At 38.5% G+C, this 25,455-nt stretch overlaps 1 protein-coding gene across 9 annotated transcripts in view; it reads right to left on the reverse strand.

Moving 5' to 3' along the window:
- Positions 1 to 25,455, reverse strand: part of Cenpc1 (centromere protein C1) — a 53,945-nt gene that overhangs the window by 7,232 nt on the left and 21,258 nt on the right. For 8 of the 9 annotated variants that reach the window (XM_017320638.2, XM_030254097.1, NM_001345904.1 and 5 more), the window contains 8 exons: positions 18,063 to 18,664; positions 16,167 to 16,340; positions 14,982 to 15,261; positions 14,316 to 14,462; positions 13,140 to 13,222; positions 9,885 to 9,941; positions 3,130 to 3,234; positions 1,580 to 1,702 (listed from right to left, as the gene is read on the reverse strand). In XM_017320638.2, the coding sequence (XP_017176127.1) occupies positions 1,580 to 1,702; positions 3,130 to 3,234; positions 9,885 to 9,941; positions 13,140 to 13,222; positions 14,316 to 14,462; positions 14,982 to 15,261; positions 16,167 to 16,340; positions 18,063 to 18,609 (1,516 nt within the window). In that variant the 5' untranslated portion in view covers positions 18,610 to 18,664. The remainder of the gene's footprint in view (positions 1 to 1,579; positions 1,703 to 3,129; positions 3,235 to 9,884; positions 9,942 to 13,139; positions 13,223 to 14,315; positions 14,463 to 14,981; positions 15,262 to 16,166; positions 16,341 to 18,062; positions 18,665 to 25,455) is intronic. The other variant, XM_030254095.1, reaches the window with a different exon arrangement.

Here is a 25,455-nt window from a genome sequence, read left to right on the forward strand (position 1 = left end):
ATAAAGAAAATATCAAGCTGCTAGTATGTGCTCTCTCCCGTTTCTTCTTGGAGGCACTCAGAGCTATGAGTTTCCCTCTTAGAAATGCTTTCATTGTGTCCCAAAGGTTTGGGTACGTTGTGGCTTCATTTTCATTAAACTCTAAAAAGTCTTTAATTTCTTTCTTTATTCCTTCCTTGACCAAGGTATCATTGAGAAGAGTGTTGTTCAGTTTCCACGTGAGTGTTGGCTTTCTATTATTTTTTTTGTTATTGAAGATCAGCCTTAGTGCATGGTGATCTGATAGGATACATGGGACAATTTCAATATTTTTGAATCTGTTGAGGCCTGTTTTGTGACCTATTATGTGGTCAATTTTGGAGAAGGTACCATGAGGTGCTGAGAAGAAGGTATATCCTTTACCTCTCCTGGGCATATATCCAGAAGATGCCCCAACTGGTAAGAAGGACACATGCTCCACTATGTTCATAGCAGCCTTATTTATAATAGCCAGAAGCTGGAAAGAACCCAGATGCCCCTCAACAGAGGAATGGATACAGAAAATGTGGTACATCTACACAATGGAGTACTACTCAGCTATTAAAAAGAATGAATTTATGAAATTCCTAGCCAAATGGATGGACCTGGAGGGCATCATCCTGAGTGGGGTAACACATTCACAAAGGAACTCACACAATATGTACTCACTGATAAGTGGATGTTAGCCCAAAACCTAGGATACCCAAGATATAAGATACAATTTCCTAAACACATGAAACTCAAGAAAAATGAAGACTGAAGTGTGGACACTATGCCCCTCCTTAGAAGTGGGAACAAAACACCCTTGGAAGGAGTTACAGAGACAAAGTTTGGAGCTGAGACGATAGGATGGTCCATGTAGAGACTGCCATATCCAGGGATCCACCCCATAATCAGCATCCAAACGCTGACACCATTGCATACACTAGCAAGATTTTATCGAAAGGACCCAGATGTAGCTATCTCTTGTGAGACTATGCCGGGGCCTAGCAAACACAGAAGTGGATGCTCACAGTCAGCTAATGGATGGATCACAGGGCTCCCAATGGAGGAGCTAGAGAAAGTAGCCAAGGAGCTAAAGGGATCTGCAACCCTATAGGTGGAACAACATTATGAACTAACCAGTACCCCGGAGCTCTTGACTCTACCTGCATATGTATCAAAAGATGGCCTAGTCGGCCATCACTGGAAAGAGAGGCCCACTGGACACGCAAAATTTATATGCCCCAGTACAAGGGAACGCCAGGGCCAAAAAAGGGGAGTGGGTGGGTAGGGGAGTGGGGGTGGGTGGGTATGGGGGACTTTTGGTATAGCATTGGAAATGTAAATGAGCTAAATACCTAATAAAAAATTAAAAAAAAAAAAAAGAAAAGAAAAGAAAAGAAAACCACAAATCAAAAAAAAAAAAAAAAAAGAAAAGAAAATATCTAATTAAAAAAAAGGCAAAACAAAAAAACAAAATGGGAGTATGGCATTAAAAAGTGAGTTTTACGAATGAGAATATTATGTCTGAAGTTTTAAGAGGTATGAAATCTAAGTTATGAGAGGAACAGTTTCCTACTTTCATGGCTATTGAGATGGGTCGGCTTCTTGGTAACTTTTTTGTTGACTTTGCCGAGGTTTCTTTGTGCCTTTATTTTCGTGGGTACTGAAGATGGGGATATTATTTCAAGCACAAGTTGTCCTAAAATTTAAGAAAAAAAGGCAAAAATAACATTTCTGGGGACATTAAAAGCTTAAAGGAAAACATTAAATATATTATATTTCATTTCAAAGTACCTAGGGAAATATCACTACATGCTACAGCTATTAAAATGACAAAAATCCTAACCAATTTCACCTGAGTCTTTTACACTATAAGTTCAGAAGCACAGATGAAATAAGACTCAAGGACTTGTTACTCACCTGAAATAGTTTTCAGTGGAGGGTTAAAAACAAACAAACAAACAAACAAACAGGAAGCTGTAGAAACTAGTAATGAACAGAAAGCAGCAAGCCACATTGAAGAATCCTTTAACATGACTACATCCATCTAAATAGGGAAGTAACTTCAACATTTAGCTCCTTGTTAACTCGTTATAAAGTTGCTAAGACATACACTAGCAAGATTTTGCTGAAAGGACCCTGATATAGCTGTCTCTTGTGAGAATATGCTGGGGCCTAGCAAACACATAAGTGGATGCTCACAGTCAGCTATTGGATGGATCACAGGGCCCCCAATGGAGGAGCTAGAGAAAGTACCCAAGGAGCTAAAAGGATCTGCAACCCTATAGGTGGAACAACATTATGAACTAACCAGTACCCCAGAGCTCTTGACACTAGCTGCATATGTATCAAATGATGGCCTAGTCGGCCATCACTGGAAAGAGAGGCCCATTGGACACGCAAACTTTATATGCCCCAGTACAGGGGAACGCCAGGGCCAAAAAGTGGGAGTGGATGGATAGGGGAGTGGGGGGGAGGGTATGGGGGACTTTTGGGATAGCATTGGAAATGTAAATGAGGAAGATACCTAATAAAAAAATAAATAGTAATAATAATAAATATAAATAAATAAATAAAATTGCTAAGAATAAGAAGGTATCATCTCCATCAGATATCAATTTTCTCATTTTACTATGTTTCATTTTGAGCTGGAAAGCTGATTCGCTGGAAAAGACTTTGTACTGCTCTTATAAAGAGCCAGCCTTGAGCTGTCAGCACCCATGTGCGGTGCCTCACAACCTCCTGGTCACTCCAGCTCCAGGGGACTCCAATGACTCTGCCTCTGTGCACATCCTCACACCTATCCACACATGTATAATTAAAATAAAATCACCTTAAAAAGGATTCTCTCTGCACTATTAGAAACTTCAGATATCTAAAGGGCAATGTCAACAAAAGCAGTCAAACAGCCAAAAAGAGAAACAAAATTAGCATTTCTATAATAATGAGACAAACCTGAATTTGAAACCTATTCTTAGATGTGTTTATGTGTGTATGTGTGCGTGTGTCGGGGGGGGGGGGTGATGAGGTAATGTATATAAATGTGTAGAATAAGGCCTGTCATATGATAAATTGGAATAATAATTCCTTCATTTAGGAGACATTATACTCTGAAACAGGTCTTACCCGACGAACTTTCTTGATAATCTACCCGTTCCCCTCGCCAATACTCCAGAGGTTTCAAACGTATTCTATTAGATCGACGAACATTTGGTGAGTTGGAGGGCAGTACTGTCAAAAGTTAAACATTCAATAAACAAAGTCAAAATATTCAATAAACATAGTAGAAAGATGCACGTCAACTTTTAGAACATAATGTTTCAATTAAGAGGCAAAAATCATTTCTAGATGTCTGTACAAATAAACAAAAGTCCATGAAAAATGAGACCTCTACATTGACCAAAAAATAAAAATTTGATAATACCCATGTGTGAGAATATTAATGGTCTTGTCTTATCTGAACAACGCTACACTCCATATATTAACCAGATTCATTGTTATAATTTGAGATTACATTAGTTTATGACTACTGTTAACCTACAGAACCACCTCTACCAGAGACTCCCAGTCAGAACATTTGGCTCCATCCCAGGCGCAAGAAGTTTTATCTTCCTTCCTGTTCTCTGGACTCTCTAGACCAACCATTAGTCCTGCTGCAGCCTGCCCACCTGAGCAAGGCCTCCCAGCCCATTCCTAACCCTTGGGCCCCTATCTTCTGGTGCAGATAGTTTTTCCTCATCACACCTCTCAGCCTTTCCTTCTAGCCTGTCTCCAGTCCTTTGACATCTTAGGCACCCACAGAACTGGTGTCTACAGGGATACCAGTTACCACACTCAGCTGGGAATCAGGAATCCCAAAGAAATCACACTTGCCGAGGACCCAGAGTGGGCAATAGCAAGCAAGACAAGAATATCCACCACATAACAAAGACAAAACAGATAGCTATGCGAGAAACACTTCAAAAGTCGTAACTTCAGAAGCCACAAAAACAAACATGAATAACCAAGATGCCTCTTCCAGAAGACTGCAACCCTGTGGTAATAGACCCCAGGAAAAACATTTTAGCTGAAGCACAGCAAAGGACTGCAAAATAGCAGTAAACAAATATGCTCAAAGACCTTAGAGAGGATATGAATAACCGTGTTAATGAAGATCACGAAAACACGAAGAAATGAGTAAAATCATGAGAACAAGTCAAGATACATGAATTTAACAAAAAAAAGAACCAGTAAAGAAAACACAGACGGGGGGGGGGGGGGACGACACAGACAAAAGTACACAAAAGTATACTATTCAGCTATTAAATACGATGAATTCATGAAATTCTTAGGCAAATGGATAGAACCAGAAAATATCAACCTGAGTGGGGTAACCCAATCATAAAAGAACACATATGATATGCACTCACTTGTAAGTAGGTATTAGCCCAAAAGCTACAAATACCCAAGATACAATCCACAGACTACATGAATTCAAGAAGAAGGAAGACCAAAGTGTAGGTGCTTCTGCCCTTCTTAGAAAGGGGAACAAAATACTCATAGCAGCAAATATAGAGACAAAGTGTAGATCAGAGACTGAAGGAAAGGCCATCCATCCAGTGACTGTCCCACCTGGCGATTCATCCCATATACAGTCACCAAAACCCGACACTGTTGTAGATGCCAGGAAATGCTTCCTGAAAGGAGCTTGATATAGCTGTCTCCTGAGAGGCCCTGCCAGAGCCTGACAAATACAGAGGCGAATGCTCATAGCCAACCATTGGACTGAGCACAGGGTCCCCAATGAAGGAGCTAGAGAAAGGACTGAAGGAGCTAAAGGGGTTTGCAGCCCCATAGGAATAACAATATCAACCAACCATTAACCCCATAGCTCCCAAGGACTAAGCCACCAACCAAGGCTCCAGCTGCATATGTAGCAAAGGATGTAGCAAAGGATGGCCTTGTCAGGCATCAATGGGAGAGGTCCTTGGTCCTATTAAGGCTCTACAGATGGCTCAGTGTAGAGGAATTGAGGGCAGGGAGGCAAGAGTGGGTGGGTGGGTGTAGGAATACCCTCATAGAAGCGGGGGGAGGGGATACCATTTGAAATTTAAATAAAGAAAATATCATACCCCCAATATATATATATATATATATAAACACAGACAAAAGTAAAACTGTACTTTGAAAGTTCGGGATGTCAACCAAACTCCTCAAAAGCAAGCCTCATCAATGAAAGACACTGGAGAGAGACTCTCAAGTAATGAAGGAAGCAGAACAAGTAGCTCAGTCAAAGAACGTGTTAAATTTTAAAAACCCAGATATGAACACCCAAGAAACATGGGACACTACAAAAAGACCAAACCTACACATAAGTGTAAAGGAAACAGATGAAACCAAGGTCAAAGGCATAGGAAATATTTTTAACAAAATCATAAAAAAACATTTCCCAATCTAAAAAAAGAATACCTATCAAGATATGGGACCAGGAAAAGAAAAATCAAACCCGAAAACCTAAAAGAAATTAAGTTTTTGATATATACAACCTACCAAAGTAAAACTGAGATTAAACAATGTAAATAGATATATAACAAGTAAAATAGAAACAATAACTAAGACTCTCCACCGCCCCCAAAAAAGGAAAGAAAACCAGCCCAAGGATAGAAGGATGCAGAATTCTACCACAAATTGAAAGAACTAACACCAATATTGTTCAAATTATTCCACAGAATAGAAACTAAAGGATTTTTTCCTAGTTGGTTCTACAAAGCCAATATTATCCTGATAGCAAAATTATACAAAGACCCAAGCAAGGAGGAGTTACAGACCAAACATCCTTTATAAACATAGGTGCAAAAATCTCAATAAAATACTTGCAAACTTCATGCAGGTAATCCAACAATTGGAGCAGGTGGGAAGGGGGGCTGCCCCTGACTCTGTTTCCTGCCTGTAGATCCTGGATCCTGTTCCCCTAACTGGGCTGCCTTGCCCTCAAGGGGAGAGGATATACCTTGACCTGCAGTAATATGAGGTGCCAGGGTGGGTTGGTACCCGGGAGAGGGAGGCATCCCCCTTCTCAGAGGTAAGGGAAGGGGGGATGAGTGGAGGGGCTGTGTGAGTGATGTGCGATCATGATGTAAAGTGAATAAATTAATTGAAAAAGAAAACAACAAGCAAACAAACAAAAAAACCTCAACAACAATTAAAAAAAAAGAAATTACGGAAATAGTACCTTCCACAGTTTAAAAAAAATCAAAAGAAAGAGAGAGAGAGAGAGAGAGAGAGAGAGAGAGAGAGAGAATTAACAAGGCAAGTGAAAGACTTAAAACAAATTTTATGACACTGAAGAAAAAAACTGAAGATACCAGAAGATGAAAAGATCTCTCAAACTGTAGGATTAATATTGTGAAAAGATCCATCTTTCCAAAAGCAATCTACAGATTCAATGCAAACTCCCTCAAAATTCCAACATATTTCTCGACAGAATTAAACAGTCTCCAACTTCATATGGAAATACAAACACACAAAGGATAGCTAACAGAATCCTGAATAATAAAAGAACTTCTAGAGAGAGCTACAGTGATATAAACAGCACAGTACTGGTATAAAAACAGACACACTGATCAATATAATCAAATGGAAATCCCAGTCATAATTCCACTCACCTATGGTCACATGATTTTGACAAGCCAAAATTACACAATGGAAAAAAGACAGCATCTTCAACAAATGGTGCTGATCAAAGTGGACAGCTACATGTACAATGAAAATAGATGTTGCCCTGCAATAAAGCTCCACTTCAAATGTATCAAAGACCTCAATATAAGACCAGATACTCTGAATGTGGCAGAGAGTGAGGAATAGGCTTGAACTCATTGGCACAAGAGAAGCCTTTCTGAACAAGACATCAAAGCACAAGGACGAAGATTGTGGTAGTTTAAATGAGAATGAGGCTCATATATTTTGAATGTTTTGTTCCCAATTGTTTAGAAAGGGTTAGGAGACATAGCCCGGTTGGAGGAAGTATGTCACTGGAGACTGAGCTTTGAGATTGCAAAAGCCCTTGTTCAAAAGCCCAGGCCCAGTCTTGTTCTCCCTCTGACTACACACTGTGAATCAGGATGTAAGCTCTCAGCAACTGCCCCAGCACCATTCTTGGCCTGCTTGCTCTCATGCCCCACCATAATGGAAATGGACTATTCCTTTAAACTGTAAGCAAACAAGCCCCCAAATAAATGCTTCCTTTTATAAGTTGTTTCAGTCATGATGTTTGAACTCAACAATAGTACAACAGCTAAGCCAAAGTCCAATAATTAATAAATAAGTTCTCATGAAACCGAAAAGCTTCTATATGGCAGAAGACACAATAATTTGAGCATAGCTGCAACTAACAGAATAGGGTAAAAAAAAATTTTATCAATTATACATCTGATAAAGGGTTCATATGTAGAATACATTAAGAAAAAAACTGACCATTAAGAAAACAAATTAACCCAATTTTAAAAATGGGTATACAACTAAAATGTTCTCAAATGATGAAACACAAATGGCTGAGAAATACATCCTTAACCATCTAGAAAATGCAAATTAAAACTACTTCGCAATTTCATCTTAACTCCAGTCAGAATGGCCAAGATCAATAAAACAAATGGCAGCACATGCTGGCATGGATGTGGAGAAAGGGGAACACTCCTCCATTGCTGGTAGGACTGCAAAGCTGTACAGCCACTACAAAAATCAGGAAGGAGGTTTCTCAAAAAACTGATCCAGCCATACCACTCCTAGTTATAGTCCCAAAGAACCATATCTCACTACAGAGGCACGTGCTCATCCATGCTTACTGCTCTTCTTTTCATAATAGCCGAAATGTCCATCTACTGATAGACAGTTAAGGGAAATGTGGCATTTTTACAATGTGATATTATTCAGTTGTTAAGAAAAATAAAAGTTGCAAGTAAACGGATAAAGCTAGAAATAATCATCCTGCATGATGTAACCCGGACCCAAATAAACAACGATGATGTGTTTTCTTTTATATGGTTGTTAGTTTCCCACATATCTGATTCAACCCAAATAACTACAGAGGTTAAATACTTAGTAAGGAACCAGGGAAGGAGGGGCTCTCCCAAGGAATGGGTACCAGAATATGGGTTATAAAGAGATAAAGGGGAAATTAGACTAAGAAGATTAAATGGGGGGAAGGAAATTTTTAGATGGACATCTAACAGCATTTTGAAAAGCCATAGGGAAACCTACCATTTTATAAGCTTCTTAAACTACATACGTGAAATTAAAAGACCTTAAATGGAGTCATCATATAATGGGGGAAACATCATATGGCACCAACTAAACAGGCCAGCGCTAGGAATAGGTTACCTCTTGTTGAGTCACTGGCCACGGGAGTCCCATAACCTGCCCAAACTCCCAAACACTGCCAAGTTATGGTCAATGCTACTGGTTACTCTCTTCAGCCTCAGTAAGTAAGGCCCTATTACTGAATACACAACTTCCTTATGTCATCAAACACAGAGAAATTAAGCTGATTATGAACTAGAGCTTCACCTCTACTACTGAGCATCATGGTGCTGAGAGGTTCTTTTCATGCTACCAGAGAAAAGTTGTCAGGAATACCACCCAGCTACAAATCCAGAAACCTACAACAGCAACCTGATTAGTGCATATACTGGCACAATAGTGGCAAAAATGTTATGAGAGTAACCAACCACTTTTTGACTGGATTTAAGGTTCATTCCATGAGATGATATCCAAACCTGACACTACTAAAATAGCCAAGAGCCAGAGCATAGGCCTTTGGGGAAAGTGTATAATCTTTCTGCTAAAGGAACACTCTATACTACTGAGATGATACACATCTAGTCCTAAAGGAGAAGAGATGTATAAATGTCACAGGGTACCCAAGCGTTTGAAGGAGAAAGCATGGCACATTTTTGAAACGGCCAAAGACAGAAAGAAGGGAGAAAAGAAATGGTCTTTCAACTCATCTAGCAAAAACAAAAAAGACCAGTTACTGTTGGAAATTAAATACTTGTTAAGTAAAGGAAAAATAAAGCATGCTGTTATCTGAAATAATTTGTATAAAGTGAATTCCTCTACTAAGGAATTCTACTACTGAATTTGACTAAACTGTATAGTACACTGATCTGTGTTTATAAGCTTTCACATCAAAGACTACAGGTGAGGCGTGCAGCTTAGTTAGTGGTTGGAATCCAACCACTGCATAGAATTTGAAAGACCCTAAGATGATCACTAGCACCCTGAAAAATAAATAAAATCATATTTAAAAACTATTGTCCCTATTTAGCATGCTAATACAAACAGAAAGCTAGTTCTCCTTTAATAGTAGACAAAGTGGAACTCGTAGTTAAAGCTGACGAGCATGACATATAATGGCAGAATAAATAGATAAAGCTAGAAAAATTACCAACTTTTAAATACACTATGTCAACTGTGGTGGGGTTATGTCTTAGACAGACGGCTTCAATAGAACACAAAGGCTCTGCATCACACAAAGGTGGGAGATCCTATGGATTTTGACTGACAAGTATCTTTTGATAAGCTGTGGGATTTTAATGCAGTTCTCTCATTTGCTACTAGAGAAACTGGGAGAGCAGCTCTTCGGGACATCATCTATCTGGCAGTTACCCCCACTAGCCTCTTTACTTAGGTAGCATCACAGAGCAGAGGAAAGTTAAGGACTATAGGACTTACAAACAATAGAATAATAACTCAGTGGGTTATAATGATATATTTTGAAATGCTGAGAACTAAATACATAACAGTAATCTGGATATATTTTCCCTGCTTAAATTATGTTATATTTAAAGAGAGATTCAGTAGTACCATTTTTTCAATGGGAATATTGTAAGAATAAATTATTTTACCTAATTTGTGATGTAATTTTTTATCTGGTACCATATTAAAACTTCTTGTTGTAAAATCTGCAAAATATAAAAGATAGCATTATAAACAACGCAACATGCCTGCTAATTTTCTATTGACTTGAGGTAGCATATGGCCAACTTTAGTAAGTATTATAAATAAGGTTTAAACATGAAAATCTAACTTATACTTTAATTTTTCATTGATAAACAGTACAAGCTAAGGAAAAACAGCATAACATCTCATTATACTTTGCTATAATAAACTTATTTAAAGAGCACAACCATTAGGAGGAACAAAGCCCAAACAGCCTTCTCCTTTGCTCATGAATGGAAAATGAGCCACTAGCAAATACAACACCTGACATAATGGAGCCTAACAACTTGAATGTGTACCGTCTTAACTCTACAATAAAACCCACAGGTTTGCTGAATGGATTCAGAAATAAAACCCACAGTCAGAAGGTGAGTGGGGGATGGGGGAAATAAAATCTGGAGTGTAAAGAAATAAAGAAAAGTAAGAGGAGGGGGGGGGGGGAAGGAGGAAGAAGAAGACAATCCAGAAAAAAAAAAAAAAAAAAAGAAACAGTGGGCTCTGGCAATCCAAGTAGCCTAAACAGCCACTTTCACAATAAATTAGAAAAAGTGTCATTTCAAAGAAAATGACCTCCAACTCATGAATGTACATCAAATTCTGATATATGCATATATCTGTATATATGGATTATAGATACAGAAGGCTTATCATCTTATAGACTTTGCTGATGAACACAGCATATTTTACAAAAATATTTTTATTTAGTTTACTTTCATGTGTGCCAGAGGGTGTGTATGCAGGTGACTGGGAGGCCAGAAGAGGACATCAGGTCCCCTGGAGCTAGTTACAGATGGTAAATGACTCACCAGGATAGCCAGTCCTGAGAACCAAACTCAGCTCCTCTGCAAACAGCAAGCTCCTAACAGAGCCATTGCTCCAGCCCCCTACATTGTTGTTTTATCATTAATATTGTTTTAGTTTCTCTAGACGGAGTTTCTCTGTGTAGCCCTGCCTGTCCTGGAAATTACTCTGTAGATCAGGCCGGCCTCAAACTCACAGATTCTTCTGCCTCTGTCTCCCAAGTGATTAAAGACGTGCACCAAAAAATAAATAAAAAATAAAAAAAGAAATAAAACCCATCTTTTTTTGTTTGTTTTTTTACACAAAACTCAACTTAACCATAAAGATAGGCACCCTTGAAAGTGAGTTAGGTGGCAAAAGGTATTGCAACCAAATGCAACCAAGAAGCAAGAAAGTGTTGGTGACCATTAATATTTGACTAAATAGACTTCAAGCTAAAATAATCAGAAGACTAAAAGAAGAATGCTTCATTCTAATCAAAGGAAGAATTAGCCAAGAAGATATTTCTATCATAAACAAATGTGCACCAAACTCCGGTGCACCCAATTTCATAAAACGTGAACTACTAAAGTAAAAGTAACAAATAAGCATCCCCCCCATTAGTAAATAAATGTGATTTCAATATCCTGCGATTTGCAATGGACAGGTCATCTGAACAAAATAGAAACAGAAACATCACAATTAATAGATCACAGAGATTAACAGGTATCTACAGATTATTCTATCTAAACACAAAAGAATATACATGCTACTCAGCACATGGAATTTTCTCTAAAGGTGATATCCTGGGACACACACACACACACAATTCTTAACAGATTCAGAAAGATTGAAATAACTCTCTATAGCCTATCTGACCATGGTGAAACAATAAAACTTACTTCCAGTAAGTACACAAACTAATGGAGAACAAAGAACTCATAAGTAAATGATTAGTGGGGCAAAGAAAAAATCAAGGGGAAAAAAAAAGATTTCTTGGAACTAAATGAAAAGGAGACCATAACAGCAAAACTACTGGGTCACAGTCACAGCAGCCCTGCAAGGGAAATGTAAGTGCTTACATTACCAAAGAAAAAAGCCTGCAAACAATCTTATTTATGAAACTCAAAAAGTTAAGATGAACAAGAACAAAACAAATCCAAACCCAGTCTATGGCCAGAAACAATAGAATTCAGAGCAGAAGTTAATGAAATACAAGCAAAGAAAACAATACAAAGAATTAAGGAATCCAGGAGCTGGGTCTCCGAGGAGAAAAAACAGATTGGCAGCCCCTGACCTAAGATTCTGCTGTATCTGCTCCTCCTTCCACAAGTCCCCATGGGGTAAGAACAATGCTACTGTCTCAGGTGCTTAGACAACAACCTTAATGTTCTTTCGAGTGTCTATTTCATATAACCACCAACCTTATAACAAATAATCAGTAATTTCTCTTAACTTCCAAAATTTACTATCAATAAAACAAACAAATAGCAAACACATTCCACCCAGCACCCACATTGTGGGTCACAACTATCTGCTAACTCCAGTTCCAGGGAATCCGATGCCCTCTTTGGACATCAAAAGTCATCAGTCATACATGTGATGCAGACATACATGCAAAAAGCTCATTAACATAAAATTAAAAAGCCAAAAAAATTTAAATACTTTAAAAATACATTTTTAAAAGAACATATTACAAATACTATATAGGGAAAACTATTCAAAATTATACTTGGGCAAATTCACTGTTTCTTTACTAAATAAAAGGTAAAGAATATACAAAGTGTTAAAGTTTAAAAATATATAAATGTAAAAACAGTAAAAAAAATAGTGAATTAATAATAAAAATGATAGTATAACATTATACTCAAGCACTGAAAAAAAGTGTAAAACTGTATTGAGGCATGAAAACTTTCAAACTTATATAAAATAGAGGAAAAGAGTATAATGAACTCAATATATCAACCACCTATCTTCATTAGCCATCTACATGTAGTTACTGCTGCTTTAAGTATTTCCTTGTCAGCTTAACAAATCTATCTATTGATCTGTCTGGCTGTCCACCTGTCCATCCATCCATCCATCCATTCTGTTGCAGGATGATATATACAAGGATTATGTGTGAAGAGCAGAGGACAATTTGTGGAAATCAATCGTCTCCCTTTACTATGTGGATTCTAGGGAATTCAACTCAGGTGGTCAGGCTTAGCATCAAGTGCCTTTACCAGTCTAGACCATTTCAACAAATTTCCAACCATAAAGCTGGAAGTAGGAAGTTAGGAGTAGTCCCACATTTGCTACTACTGAAAACATAAATAAACACAGACTACTTTATATTCATAGTGGCTTAGAAACCAAGATAGTAGAAAATAATAACTTACGCAAACTCTTCTGGTCCTGTTCATCACCCATCTCAGAATTACTGCTCCCTGGCATTTCATAATTCTTGAACCTGGAAGGTCCACTTAAAAACAAAACAAACATAACATTTGTGCTTTTATAATATATATTTCTGTGTGTCTAAATCTCATGATCATGTCTTAAAACTATCATGTCTCTTTCTTATGAAATTAAAAGTGATGCAGTGGGTCATCAAAAATGTGTTGCCATGCAGCATAAAGCAAGGACTATGACTTGATCCCATAATTGAGTCAAATCTATCTAAATGAGAGAGAGAGACAGAGACAGAGATGGATGGACAGACAGACAGCTACTACAGGTTTAATTTCATATTTTATAGACAATTCCTTTTTAAAATTAGGATACGCTTGCTGGTTTCTCTTATTTTTATCAAAGAATGTTGCTATTGGACTTGACTAGCCTTCTAACAGATCCATGAATGTAAAAGGTCTAGGTATGCTTCTTGGTAGTACATGCCTATGATCCTAGCACTCAAGAGGCAGCAGGATGGAAAAGTCAAGGGTAGTTTAGGTCCATCAGTAGGCCCAGGGCCTGGGCTAAGTAACAATCATAGTCCCTCCCACAGTAAAGAACCCTCGTGCCCCCTTCAACAGCTGAGGAGTTGCTCTCATTCACTAGTCTTTCACTTTGAAAGGTTTGATCAGTTCGTAGGTAATACCAGCATATTAGTTTCACTTGTTCAGTGTTAGTAGATGTTTTAGCAACACATCCACAAAGCCCTTGGCAATCTTTTCAAAAGATAAAACTTCATTTCCCTTCTCTCGAATGTGGTCTGGAGCTGTGATGACCTTAAGTCATCAAAAGACACTGATTTCCCTTATGGTCACTTTCTTCTCTCAGATCATTTACTTTGTAAGAAGTCAGCTGCCATAAAAAAAGAAATGAAGGTCGACTACCAAAAGCCATGGGAAACAACGTTGTAGACAAGTCTTCAAAGATTTACAAAAGAGAAAGACACTTCCAAACTTAGCCCAGCTAGGTACCCCTTGCCCAGATTTCCAGCTCACACAAGGTATAAAGTAATACATTTGCAAGCTAACACCAAAAATCAAATAATGTTTGGGAATAAGCTGCTACACTGAAATGGGTAACTAGTGTAATGAGTGGCTTCTATTATCACTACACTGTATACATACCTTTCTTCCCACACTGAACGTTTAGACATTTCTGAATTGGAAGCAGACTCCATTTGTGTCTTGCTTGTATATTCCTCAGTATGAGACTTTAAATGAACATTCGGTGATGTCATAACATTGTTTCGATACTTACAGCCTCTTTTAGGTCTATGAAAAAAGTTTAAAATTATAGTTTTCAAATGTATTTTGAAAAGATCTTTCTTCTAGAAACAATATACAAATGATCATACAAGCAATATAAAATTGGCTATAGTAAGTATAGTTCATCATGTTCAGTTGTAAAAGAGTCAGGTTCATGAAGGTATCTAGAGTTTACAAAGACGCCAAATTAAAAAAATATATAATAGAGTAACAATACAAACCTGGGCTGAGACTAAGAAAAAAAGTGACACCAAGAGGCATTAATTTAAACAATCTATGTGATATACTATACAACTAAATATCTATCACTTCCCATTGCCAAATGCGGAAACAAGTTCAGAATAGTTCTGTGCCTAGGTGTCTGTCACCTAGCTGATTGCAGAGCCTGAATTTAAGAACAACTTTGTCCAAGTCCTTTATGTTTACTCTTACTCTCAATACTGCATAACAAAGCCAAACCAGCAAATTCTGAATGAGAAAAAGAAAAGACAGCTATATTGTAAATACAAAAAAAAAAAAAATTACCGAGAAATAGCAAGGCTCTTCTGAGTTGGGTCTGCCTCAATGATTTTCAATGGCTTCCTCTGGGAACGAGAAGTGTCATCATGGCCACTAACAGTTCCTCCAGAATCCTTTACATTTAAAGACTTCTGTACTCTTGGGCTCATCTCTGTCTTCTGTCTTTTTGATGAACCAGGTTTCTTCCCAGCCCTCTTAGATACATGATTTCTCTTAGTCTGCTTCTTTTTATTGGGATATACCACTGGTGAGTTATTTTCTTTTGAAGGATTTCTATCAACAGAACCTCAAAGATTCGATGACAATTTAAACTTAGCATGTTTGTTCAAATGATCTGGCTCACTGAATACTGACACCATTACATTTACATAAAAATATACATACCAATTTAATAAGTTAAATTTTTTCCACATCATTTTTTTAAATTCTTTTGTTTTCAATTGCATTTGCAGGACATGTACTAGATTTTTTTAATCCCATTATAAACTTCCTTAAATAATCTTTTCTCTCACTTTGCACATTAATTGCCTGACCATCTATAATGGACCTAATATGCTAGGAGATGGGTCTAGGCATGCCTACGCTAGCTTAGTTGTGTTAATGTTAGCTAAGGCGAGCAGACCCACCCAGGGCAAGCGGGTGGCACCATTCCTTGGCTACCATCTTAGATCCTGGATGATACAGAGTGGAGAAAGTACATGCATTCTTCTTTGGATCCTGACTTGGATACAATCTCAGGGGCTAGCCTCCTCAGACCATGTCTTACCTTCTAGAAGGCCAAAAGAAATCCTTTTTCTCATAAGTTGCACTTATCAGAGTATTTTATCACAGCAAGAGAAAAGACATAATCCTTAAGATCTGTTTCCCATAATTCCAAGTTTCTCAGTTTATCATCTTTCTTTGTAGGTGCTAACATTGTACCAAAATAGTACTCAAGTCTACCTATTCACCCCTCCTGTCTTTCTCGACTTTACCCTTCATCTCCATGAGCACAAGGACTTTTGACTTTGTCCACAGCACATGTCTACATACAGAGCACTGGAGAACTTTATACTTCAGTTGACAATAGTGAATCCATTTAACTTTATCTTCATAAAAGTTTTCTATGTAATGAGAATAATTCACACATAACATCATAGAGAATGACTGTAGGGACCCTTCAATAAAGATAATTTAAATAAATATACTTACTTTCATCTGATTTTACCCTCCACCACTCAGATGGACGCTGAGAAATTCTACAACTTCTCCTGGAAGTCAAAGTTACTTTTTTGGGAACAAATTTGTTCTTGGACCCACCAGAAAAAAATTTCTTTCCAGATTTTTCCTTATTGGTTTGGGTGCTATTGGTTTTTTTCTTATTTTCTAATTTAAAGAAAAACCACAAAAAATATTCAGAATATGTTTTCAGAAGTTCACAAAAGATTTTAGTTAAATAAAACTCAATTACAAAAACATTTTACATTATGCAATGAGCTATTTTATTTCCACCACTGTTTTTTTAAAAGAGAGCATGTTTTCAATAAGATGTGATTTTCTGTCAATTAAATGTAAACATTGCTCACTGCTTGTCATAAACTAAAAGAGGAATGTGTGTACCTGTGCATTCAGGGACATGCGGACAGGTATACACGTGTGCAAACCAGCAGACAACCCTAAATGTCACCTCTTCTCATTTATGTATTCATTTACATTTTATTGAGAGAGCTACTGCCTGTAACTCAGCATTAAGGCTATGCTGGCTGACCATCAAGCCCCAGGGATCGGCCTATCCTTGCCTCTCTAGCACTGGTATTACAAATGCATGAAACCACAACAGCTATAATTGTTTGACTTGGGGCTTGGCGATCAAACTCAGGTCATTCTGCTCGGAAGGCAAGCACTAAGCTGTCTAGCTCCTTAAGCTGACTGCCTTTTGAAAGACAAAACATTGTCTCTTTGTACTTACCACTACTCAAAACCAAGACAGGAAGTTACTGCCTCTCATTTTAATTATTTTGAAACCTTATTTTGGAAGAAGATACTGACTATGACTAAATTATAAACCTTGAAATGATGTTACTCTGGATTAACCTTACTGGCTCAATCCATGTATCCTTAAAACTTGTGATTGCACAGGAATTGAGATGATAGCAGAGAAGCAAAAAATTAGTGACAGAAGAAACTAGCCATTACTAGCTTTGATGATGGAGAAGGAGCAAGTCTAGGATTATGGGTAAGTAGATAGGATGGAAAAAGCAAGGAGCTAACCCTTTCACAAACACACTAGAAGGAACAGAGCTACACAAAGATCCTTCAGTTGTCTCAGTACCATGAAATTTTTGACCTAAAGAACTCCGTAAGATTTTTTTTACAAGTGCTGGAGAGACGGCTCAGCCATTAGGAGCACTGACTGCTCTTCCAGAAGTCCTGAGTTCAATTCCCAGCAACCACATGGTGGCTCACAACCATCTGTAATGGAATCCCATGCCCTCTTCTAGTGTGTCTGAAGACAGCAACAGTGTACTCATATACATAAAATAAGTAAATAAAGCTATGTATTTATTTTAAAAAAAAGATTTTAAAAATATTAAATGTGTTGTTTAATCTACTAAGTTTGTGGCAATTTGTAACAATGAAAAATCACAATCAGTATAGTAAGATATCAGAACAATATATTCATTAACCAGTCGATATTCAAAAGTATTTATGAAGCTATAAAGCTCATATGGCAATATTGGGTAGAGATGTATTTTCTGTTCCTCTACTTTCATCCTATACACATCCATATAGCTATGTCAATCTGCATACCCCATAAAAATGACCAAGTAGCAGGGGAAAACATATCATTAACTTGTTTAGTCTTTCACTTCTCCATGTATGTTTCCGCCTTAGGAATGTTAAATTAAAAAAAAAAAAAAAAAAAAAAAAATCAAGTGACTCTGTCCTGAACTATACCTAGAGAGGTTCCCAAGAATAACCCCAAAGGTGGGTCAACCTTTAGAGAAGCTTTCTGTTGCTCACCTCCCAAAGACAGGAGAAATATTAACAATTATAAAATGATGCAAGAGTATTCACACTCCGAGCCGAGCTGACATGTTCACTTACCAAGAGCTGGCTTCTGTTTCTTGGGATTAGGCTCATTCCTCACCTCTTCACAGTCCTTCATATTTCTTTTCGAGTTGATCTGTAGCTTGTCTTGGCCAGTGTTTGACACATTGCTATTTTCCCAGCTACTCTGTCCCTTCCTGAGCTCTTCAGCTGCTTTAGGCTTAGACACTCTCCTCTGGCTCTGTTTCGTAGTCCTTTCCCATGCGGGTGGGGTTTTGGCAGTCTCAGATTGCATTTTATTTTCAGGAGATCGACAATCATTTTCCAACTCATCTGTACAAGTAGTTGCCGGGTTTTCTTCAACAGAGAGCTGAGCTTCCTCTATTGGGTGAGCCTTATCAGACTGTGTGTTTCTTGCAAACGTCATTGCAGATAAACTATGAGATTTCTCTCTTGACTTCTTACCTTGAAGCAGTGCAGTGTTTTCAGGAGATGGCTTGTGGGCGCTCAGATGCCTGTCTTTGCTTGGTATCATCACCCAAAGTCGACTTGAAAAACTTCTATCTGACCGATCAATAATAAATTCATCTTCTAATAATTTCATGTCACTTGGAGGAGGCGGAGAAAATGGAACTGCTGCTGTGTGCCTGACCACAGAACTAAAACAAAACATTACTGCAACACTTTAGAGAGACGGAAGCTTCATCTTTGTTTACTGAATAAACATTTTATACAGGGAATAACATCTCTATCTGTTTAAAAAAAGCAGTTCACATTACCCCTCAATTTTCTTTAATATTCCCTCCATTTTATAATAATAAGATCATAGGAATTTAAAGCTGGGTATCTACTTTAATGCCCTTCATTAAATATATATACTAAAACCTTGAAATTCATAGCTGTAGAATTATAACCAAAATGTATTTACTTAAAATAGAAAATGCATGTCATAGCTATATATGTTTGATTAAATTATTTGGACAGATATCTGTATTTTCATTTCTAAAGTGCAACAAGATTAAATATAATAAACCACCATACTTAATACTTTGAGAATAATAATACAACTGATCTTGAATGGTTTCTTGTTTTTTTTTCATATCTAACAGAATTCCACTCATAATAGCACCAAATGCACAGATGTCAAATGAAAGAATTATAATAACTATTCATTCATATAAGTGAAACTATAACATACAAATTTTATCTTAAGGTTCAACTCTCATGCTTATTTTCCCAAATAATATTATGATAATGGTTCAGAATTAACTCGAGTATGACAGGCACAAGAAATACAGTGCTACAAAACCAGGAAAGGATATATCTTATTACAAAGCACACAGTGCCACATAATAACTCTCATGAGGCTGTAGTCCTATTTCCCTGAAACTTTAGCCCTAAATTTATTGTACTAAAGAAGCGTTACCATACTTGCATGTACTCAGATACAAAACAGGCAGCTTTAACTCTAATCACAGTTTATAATCTGGCAACATTTGCTAAAATACTCATAAAAGAACACCTTTATACATCTTAGGCAATTCACACATTTAGTGATTACCCTGGTTGGTTTTTGTTTGTTTTATGAGTTTTTTGTTTTCTTTTCTTTCTTTTTGCTTGTCAACTTTACACAAACTAGTGTTTTCTAATGAAAAAAAAATTGAGAAAATGCCCCAATAAGCCACAGGCTGTGGAGCATTTCCTTAGTAAGTGACTGACATGGGAGGGCGCAGACCATGGTGCGCAGCGCCACCCCTAGGCAGGTGGCTCTGGATGATCTAAGAAGCAGGCTGAGCAAGCCACCTTTGAACAAGCTAGGAAGCGGCACTCCTCTCCCGCCTCTGCTCCCGTTATTGCCTCCAGGATCTTACTCTGACTTCCCTTCATGAAGAACTATAGTCAGTGCAGAAAAGGTGAAATGAAGCTCTTCCTCCCTTACTGGGCAGTGGTGGCGCACGCCTTTAATCCCAGCACTTGGGAGGCAGAGGCAGGCGGATTTCTGAGTTTGAGGCCAGCCTGGTCTACAAAGTGAGTGCCAGGACAACCAGGGTTACAAAGAGAAAAACAAAAAACAAAAAACAAAAAAAAAAACAAAGAAAAGCCCTTCCTCCCCAGGTTGCTTTTGGTCATGGTATTTTATCACAGCAATAGAAACGCTAAGTCAGAGATTGATCCCAGGTCATGGAGTGTTACTATGACGTGCCCGACCACACGATTTGGGGAGGTTTGTGTTGGCACTTGAACTTTAAACTTGAAAAGCTACTGAGTACTTAGAGCACCTCAGTAGGCTGTTGTGGGAGCTTGAAAGATAACATTGAGAGCAATGCAAAAGATGGGGACCTAACTTTTACAGTTTCTGAGGAAAGTTGCTGAAAGTCCCTTAAAGACTCTATTGGGAATATTTGAAATTTGAATTAAGAATTTGTATATGAGTACACTGCAGCTGCCTTCAGACACACCAGAAGAAGTCATCAGATCCCATTACCGATGGTTGTGAGCCACCATGTTGTTGCTGGGAATTGAACTCAGGATCTCTGTAAGAGCAGTCAGTGCACTTAACCGCTAGTACCTGCAGAGCTCGTGACTCTAGCTGCATATGTATCAGAAGATGGCCTAGTTGGCCATCATTGGAAAAAGAGGCCCCTTGGTCCTGCAAACTTTATATGCCCCAGTACAGGGGAATGCCAGGGCCAAGAAGTGGGAGTGGGTGGGTAGGGGAGCAGGGCGGGGGGAAAGGGTATAGGGGACTTTGGGGATAGCATTTGAAATGTAAATGAAGAAAATACCTAATAAAAAAAATTTAAAAAAAAAGAATTTGTAGTTCTGGTCAGCTAGAGCTGAAGAACTGGTGGTTAACAAGAGACCATCTGCACCACCAAAGTGAAACCCTTGCTTTGCTGACACCATCGGTACTGGTGAGCGGTGACTAGAGAATAAGCTGTGATTAAGATCATTGAGGCAAAACTTTCAGGAGTTTCTTCAAAGCCAGTACACAGAAGCTGCGGCCCAAAGGTGGCCCAGGTGTACCTTGTGCTGCCAGCCAAACTTATATTAGAGTGTCCCAGGTGGTACTGGTTTTAAAACCATAAAGGCTCATGGAGAGATGCTGAAACTTAGCACCATGTGACAGGGTTAGATTTCTTGAGGGTGGCTCAGGAGAGGTTACTGGTGAAGGTGCAGCCCAGTTACAATGAAGACCCCAGCATTCTGGAGCTGTCAGTAGCCTGAGATGACAACCAAGGCCGCTAGCAACCAGCCTCCACCTAGGAGATGTGTACTATGTGCTGAGGCAAGCCCTTTTGGAGCCTAGAAGAAGATTGTGATTCCCAGAAGTCTAAGCCGTACAATATTTGAACTTTCTTTTGTTTTGGTTTGACTGTGAAGAGGCTCTGGTTCTTCTCTCTTGGAAATTGAAGGTATGTAACTTAAAAAAGACTTGGACACTATACAGATACCTTAGATATTTTGGAAAGGCCTTGAACTTTCAAACAGACTTTTGTTTTAATGTTTTAAAGAGAGTGGCTTTAAAGACTGTGGAGTTTTTACGTTTCAAATGTGTTTTATATGAAAAGATATTAACAAATCGTCTTGGGAACAAATAAACAAGAAAGGTTGTCACTTAAAATTGATGTCCTTTTGTGTCAAAATAACAAGGAGTATTGGTCCTGATTAGTTTTTGGTGTTTATGTTTTACATGTTATGTTTCCTCTTGGTTTGGTCATGAACTTGACACAAGCTAATGTTGTCTGAGAACAAGGAACCACAATTGAGAAAATGGCCCCATAAAATTAGTTAATATGGCATTTCTTAATAAGTGATTAATGTGGGAGGGCCCAGCTCATTGTGGCCAGTGCCACCACATGTCCTAAATGGCCTAAGAAGCAGACTAAGCAAGCCAGCAAGCATCATTCTTCCATGGCCTCTGGCCCAGTTCTTGCCTACAGAGAATCCTGCTATGAATTCCTAACCTGAGAGTTGTAAACTAAAGATTTTCCTCCTCTTCCTCCTCATGTTGCTTTTGATCATGATCTTTCATGGAGCAAAAGAAACCCTGACTAAGACACAATTCACATCATCTAGAGTGGCACAGTGTAAAAATAAAGACTAGTTCGCTAGGATTAAATAACATTTCGTCCAATTAGGTGAAAAGGTCTTGTGAAGTAGGAACTATTTAAAGGACTGTAATCAGATGCACTGAGTTTCACTGTTGTCTCTATACTAGTCTTAAGCAAACCATGTAATGCAGTGAAGAAATGCAAAAATCAGAAAATAAGAGTAAATGTTCAGACTCTAAAAGTAGTCTGCACACGCCTGTTTTAGCTTTTTAAGAAAAACTACTTCTTTTTATTCATAATAGAAGCAATGGTAGAATGGAAGAAATACCTATTTTTCTCTTTTCATTGGGATATACTAATTTTCTAATTTCAAATTCTTAAAAATGTATAATGTAAAATAATAAATATGCTAAAATATAGTGTTTTAATACTTAACTTACATGATTAAAAATGAAAAGCTAGTAACAACGTTAACATCCTTAGGAGGCTATAATTAATAAATGTTTAATGGACATACTGTTTAACATTTTAAGAAATAACCAAACTGACAGATGAACATAATCCACCTTGTCTCTCTGTTGTTTGTAATCCCTAGTTCTTTAAGAATGTGATGTTAAACATTTTTAATGAAGCCACCTGTGATGCTTTGTATGTGCTTGGCCCAGGGAGTGGCACTATTAGGAGGTGTGACCTTGCTGGAGTAGGTGTGTCACTGTGGGTGTGGGCTTTAAGACCCTAGTCCTAGCTGCCTGGAAGTCAATATTCTGCTAGCAGCCTTCAGATGAAGATGTAGAACTCTCAGCTCCTCCTGCAGCATGCCTGCCTAGATGCTGTCATGTTCCCGCCATGATGATACTGGACTGAATCTCTGAACCTACAAGCCAGCCCCAATTCAATGTTGTCCTTATAAGAGTTGCCTTGAGCCAGACAGTGGTGACCCATCCCTTTAATCCCAGCACTTGGGAGGCAGAGACAGGCGGATCTCTGAGTGCAAGGCCAGCCTGGTCTACAGAGTGAGTTCCAGGACAGCCAGGGCTACACAGAGAAACCTTGTCTCGGGAAAAAAAAAAAAAAAAAGAAAGAAACACTTACATAAAGTAATAAAACTAAGGACAGGAAGTAAAAACCCAGAAGGAGACTTGAAAACTCTAGAAGCCTAGTCTAGACTTTAAGAGAAAATAGTAACGGCCAAACAAACCTGGACTTGGCTTACACATTTACACACTGCAACATGTTACGCAGAAACTGTTCACTAGGGACAGTGAAAGGTACTTGACTTCTTCTAATAAAGCAAGCAAAAGATCTCCACCCTAGCTGCCATAAATTTTAGGTGGAGCCAGGCCTTAGAAATCCCTATGTGCACATTATTAAGTGCATCAAGTTGTCTAATATAGAATAGAACACATTAAATTGTATTCAGCCATCAGAGAAACATGTATCAAAACTCTGATATTGTATCATTTGCTAATCAAAATGCCTAAGAATTTAAAAAAAAAAAAAAGACGGCAAATATTGGCAAGAATGTAGGGAAATGCGGACACTCACGCACTACTAATGGGAGAACAAATTAGTAGAGCCACTATAGAAATCAGCATGGTGATTCCTCAAATAGCTAAGAATAGAACTACCATAGGACTCAATCACACCACTCTTGAGTATATTCCCAAAGGACTCTTTATCCTATGATAGAGACACAGGCTCTCCACAGTCAAGAATGCTCTGCATCACAGTTGGGAATAATGGGATAGGACTGTGGTTTGGGTTTTTTTGGTTCTGGAAACTGAAGGAATGATTAAAAGGGACATATTTTGCCACTAGAGGTGAGATTCCTAAATTCCCAATAGCTAAGAAATGGAAACACCCTAGATACCCACCAGCTGATGAATGCATATGAAAATGTGGTGTGCCAGGCATGGTGGGAACTCAGAAATCCACCTTTAATCCCAGCACTCAGGAGGCAGAGGCAGGCGGATCTCTGAGTGCAAGGCCAGCCTGGTCTACAGAGTGAGTTCCAGGACAGCCAGGGCTATACAGAGAAACCCAGTCTCGAGAAAGAAAGAGAGAGAGAGAGAGAGAGAGAGAGAGAGAGTGAGAAAATAAATGTGGTGTACTGTCACAATTTAATATTATTCAGCCATTAAGAAAACTGAAATGTAGCATTTCTATATTTTGTTCAACTTGTGGACAAAGGCATGGAAGACTGGTACCATAATAAATCCTCTGGCAACTAAGACCTCATTGTGCAGTATGAGTTTATGATACATACAAAAGTTATCTCATCCACACACAAATGGGAGAGCGGGGAGAGAGAAAGAACCTCCGATTATGAGAATCAGAGTTACCCTATAGTAGCAGTAACAGCCATACTAACCACCGAGTGCCAGGATTGGGTTGCTTCTTTTGGAGTTGGCCAGTTAGGACCCAAACATTACAGAATATTGTCAGTGCTAGTGGTTATCCTTCAGAACTGACAACTGGACCCTATTGAAGACGCCATATATCTGAGTCATAAAATGAACTAACCAGTACCCCGGAGCTCTTGACTCTAGCTGCATATGTATCAAAAGATGGCCTAGCAGGCCATCACTGGAAAGAGAGGCCCATTGGACTTGCAAACTTTATATGCCCCAGTACAGGGGAACGCCAGGGCCAAAAAGTGGGAGTGGGTGGGTAGAGGGGTGGTGGGGAGGGTATGGGGGACTTTTGGGATAGCATTGGAAATGTAAATGAGGAAAATACCTAATTTAAAAAAAATGCCTTGTCTCAAGATGGGCTTGCTGATACAATCATGGCCTGAATAGCACAGAAGTAACCAACCACTTCCTAATTGGATTTAGCTGCCATTCCACAAGATGAAACCCATACCTGGCACTGTGGCTACACAGGTCATAGGTCCCAGGGGACAACCTACTATCTTATTCTCTAAATGGACATATTATTACACTGAGTCCTATTGGATTTCATTATGCCCATATATTAATACATCTCCCAACCCTCCTTGAGAGAAGCAAGTATTTGTAAGTAGACAAAAGAGACCTACAACTGGTGCAAGTACACAAAAAACTAAAGCGTAGAGTGTCCAGCCCTAAAGGCATATCTGTATCACATTCCCTCCTCTCAAGTGATCAAATCATCAAAGAATCACTGACGGGGAGAAGGGAAAAGAATGCAAGAGTCAAAGCAAAGGTGACCTGCAAAGAAACAGCATCTTCCAGACTAGCAGGGCAGTTACGTATATGGTTGTGGTTGTGACAGGATATACAAGATATGTGAAAACTCACGCCAGCCCAGTGGAGCACAAAATCCTACCCCTAACCAAGGCTGGCAGAGAGAGACTCAGTTTTCTGTAAGGGTGTAGCCCTACTAAGTCAATCATGCTCCAGTGGAAAGCCACA

The sequence above is a fragment of the Mus musculus genome, chromosome 5, assembly GCF_000001635.26.
Source record: "Mus musculus strain C57BL/6J chromosome 5, GRCm38.p6 C57BL/6J".
Classification (NCBI taxonomy): Eukaryota; Metazoa; Chordata; class Mammalia; order Rodentia; family Muridae; genus Mus; species Mus musculus.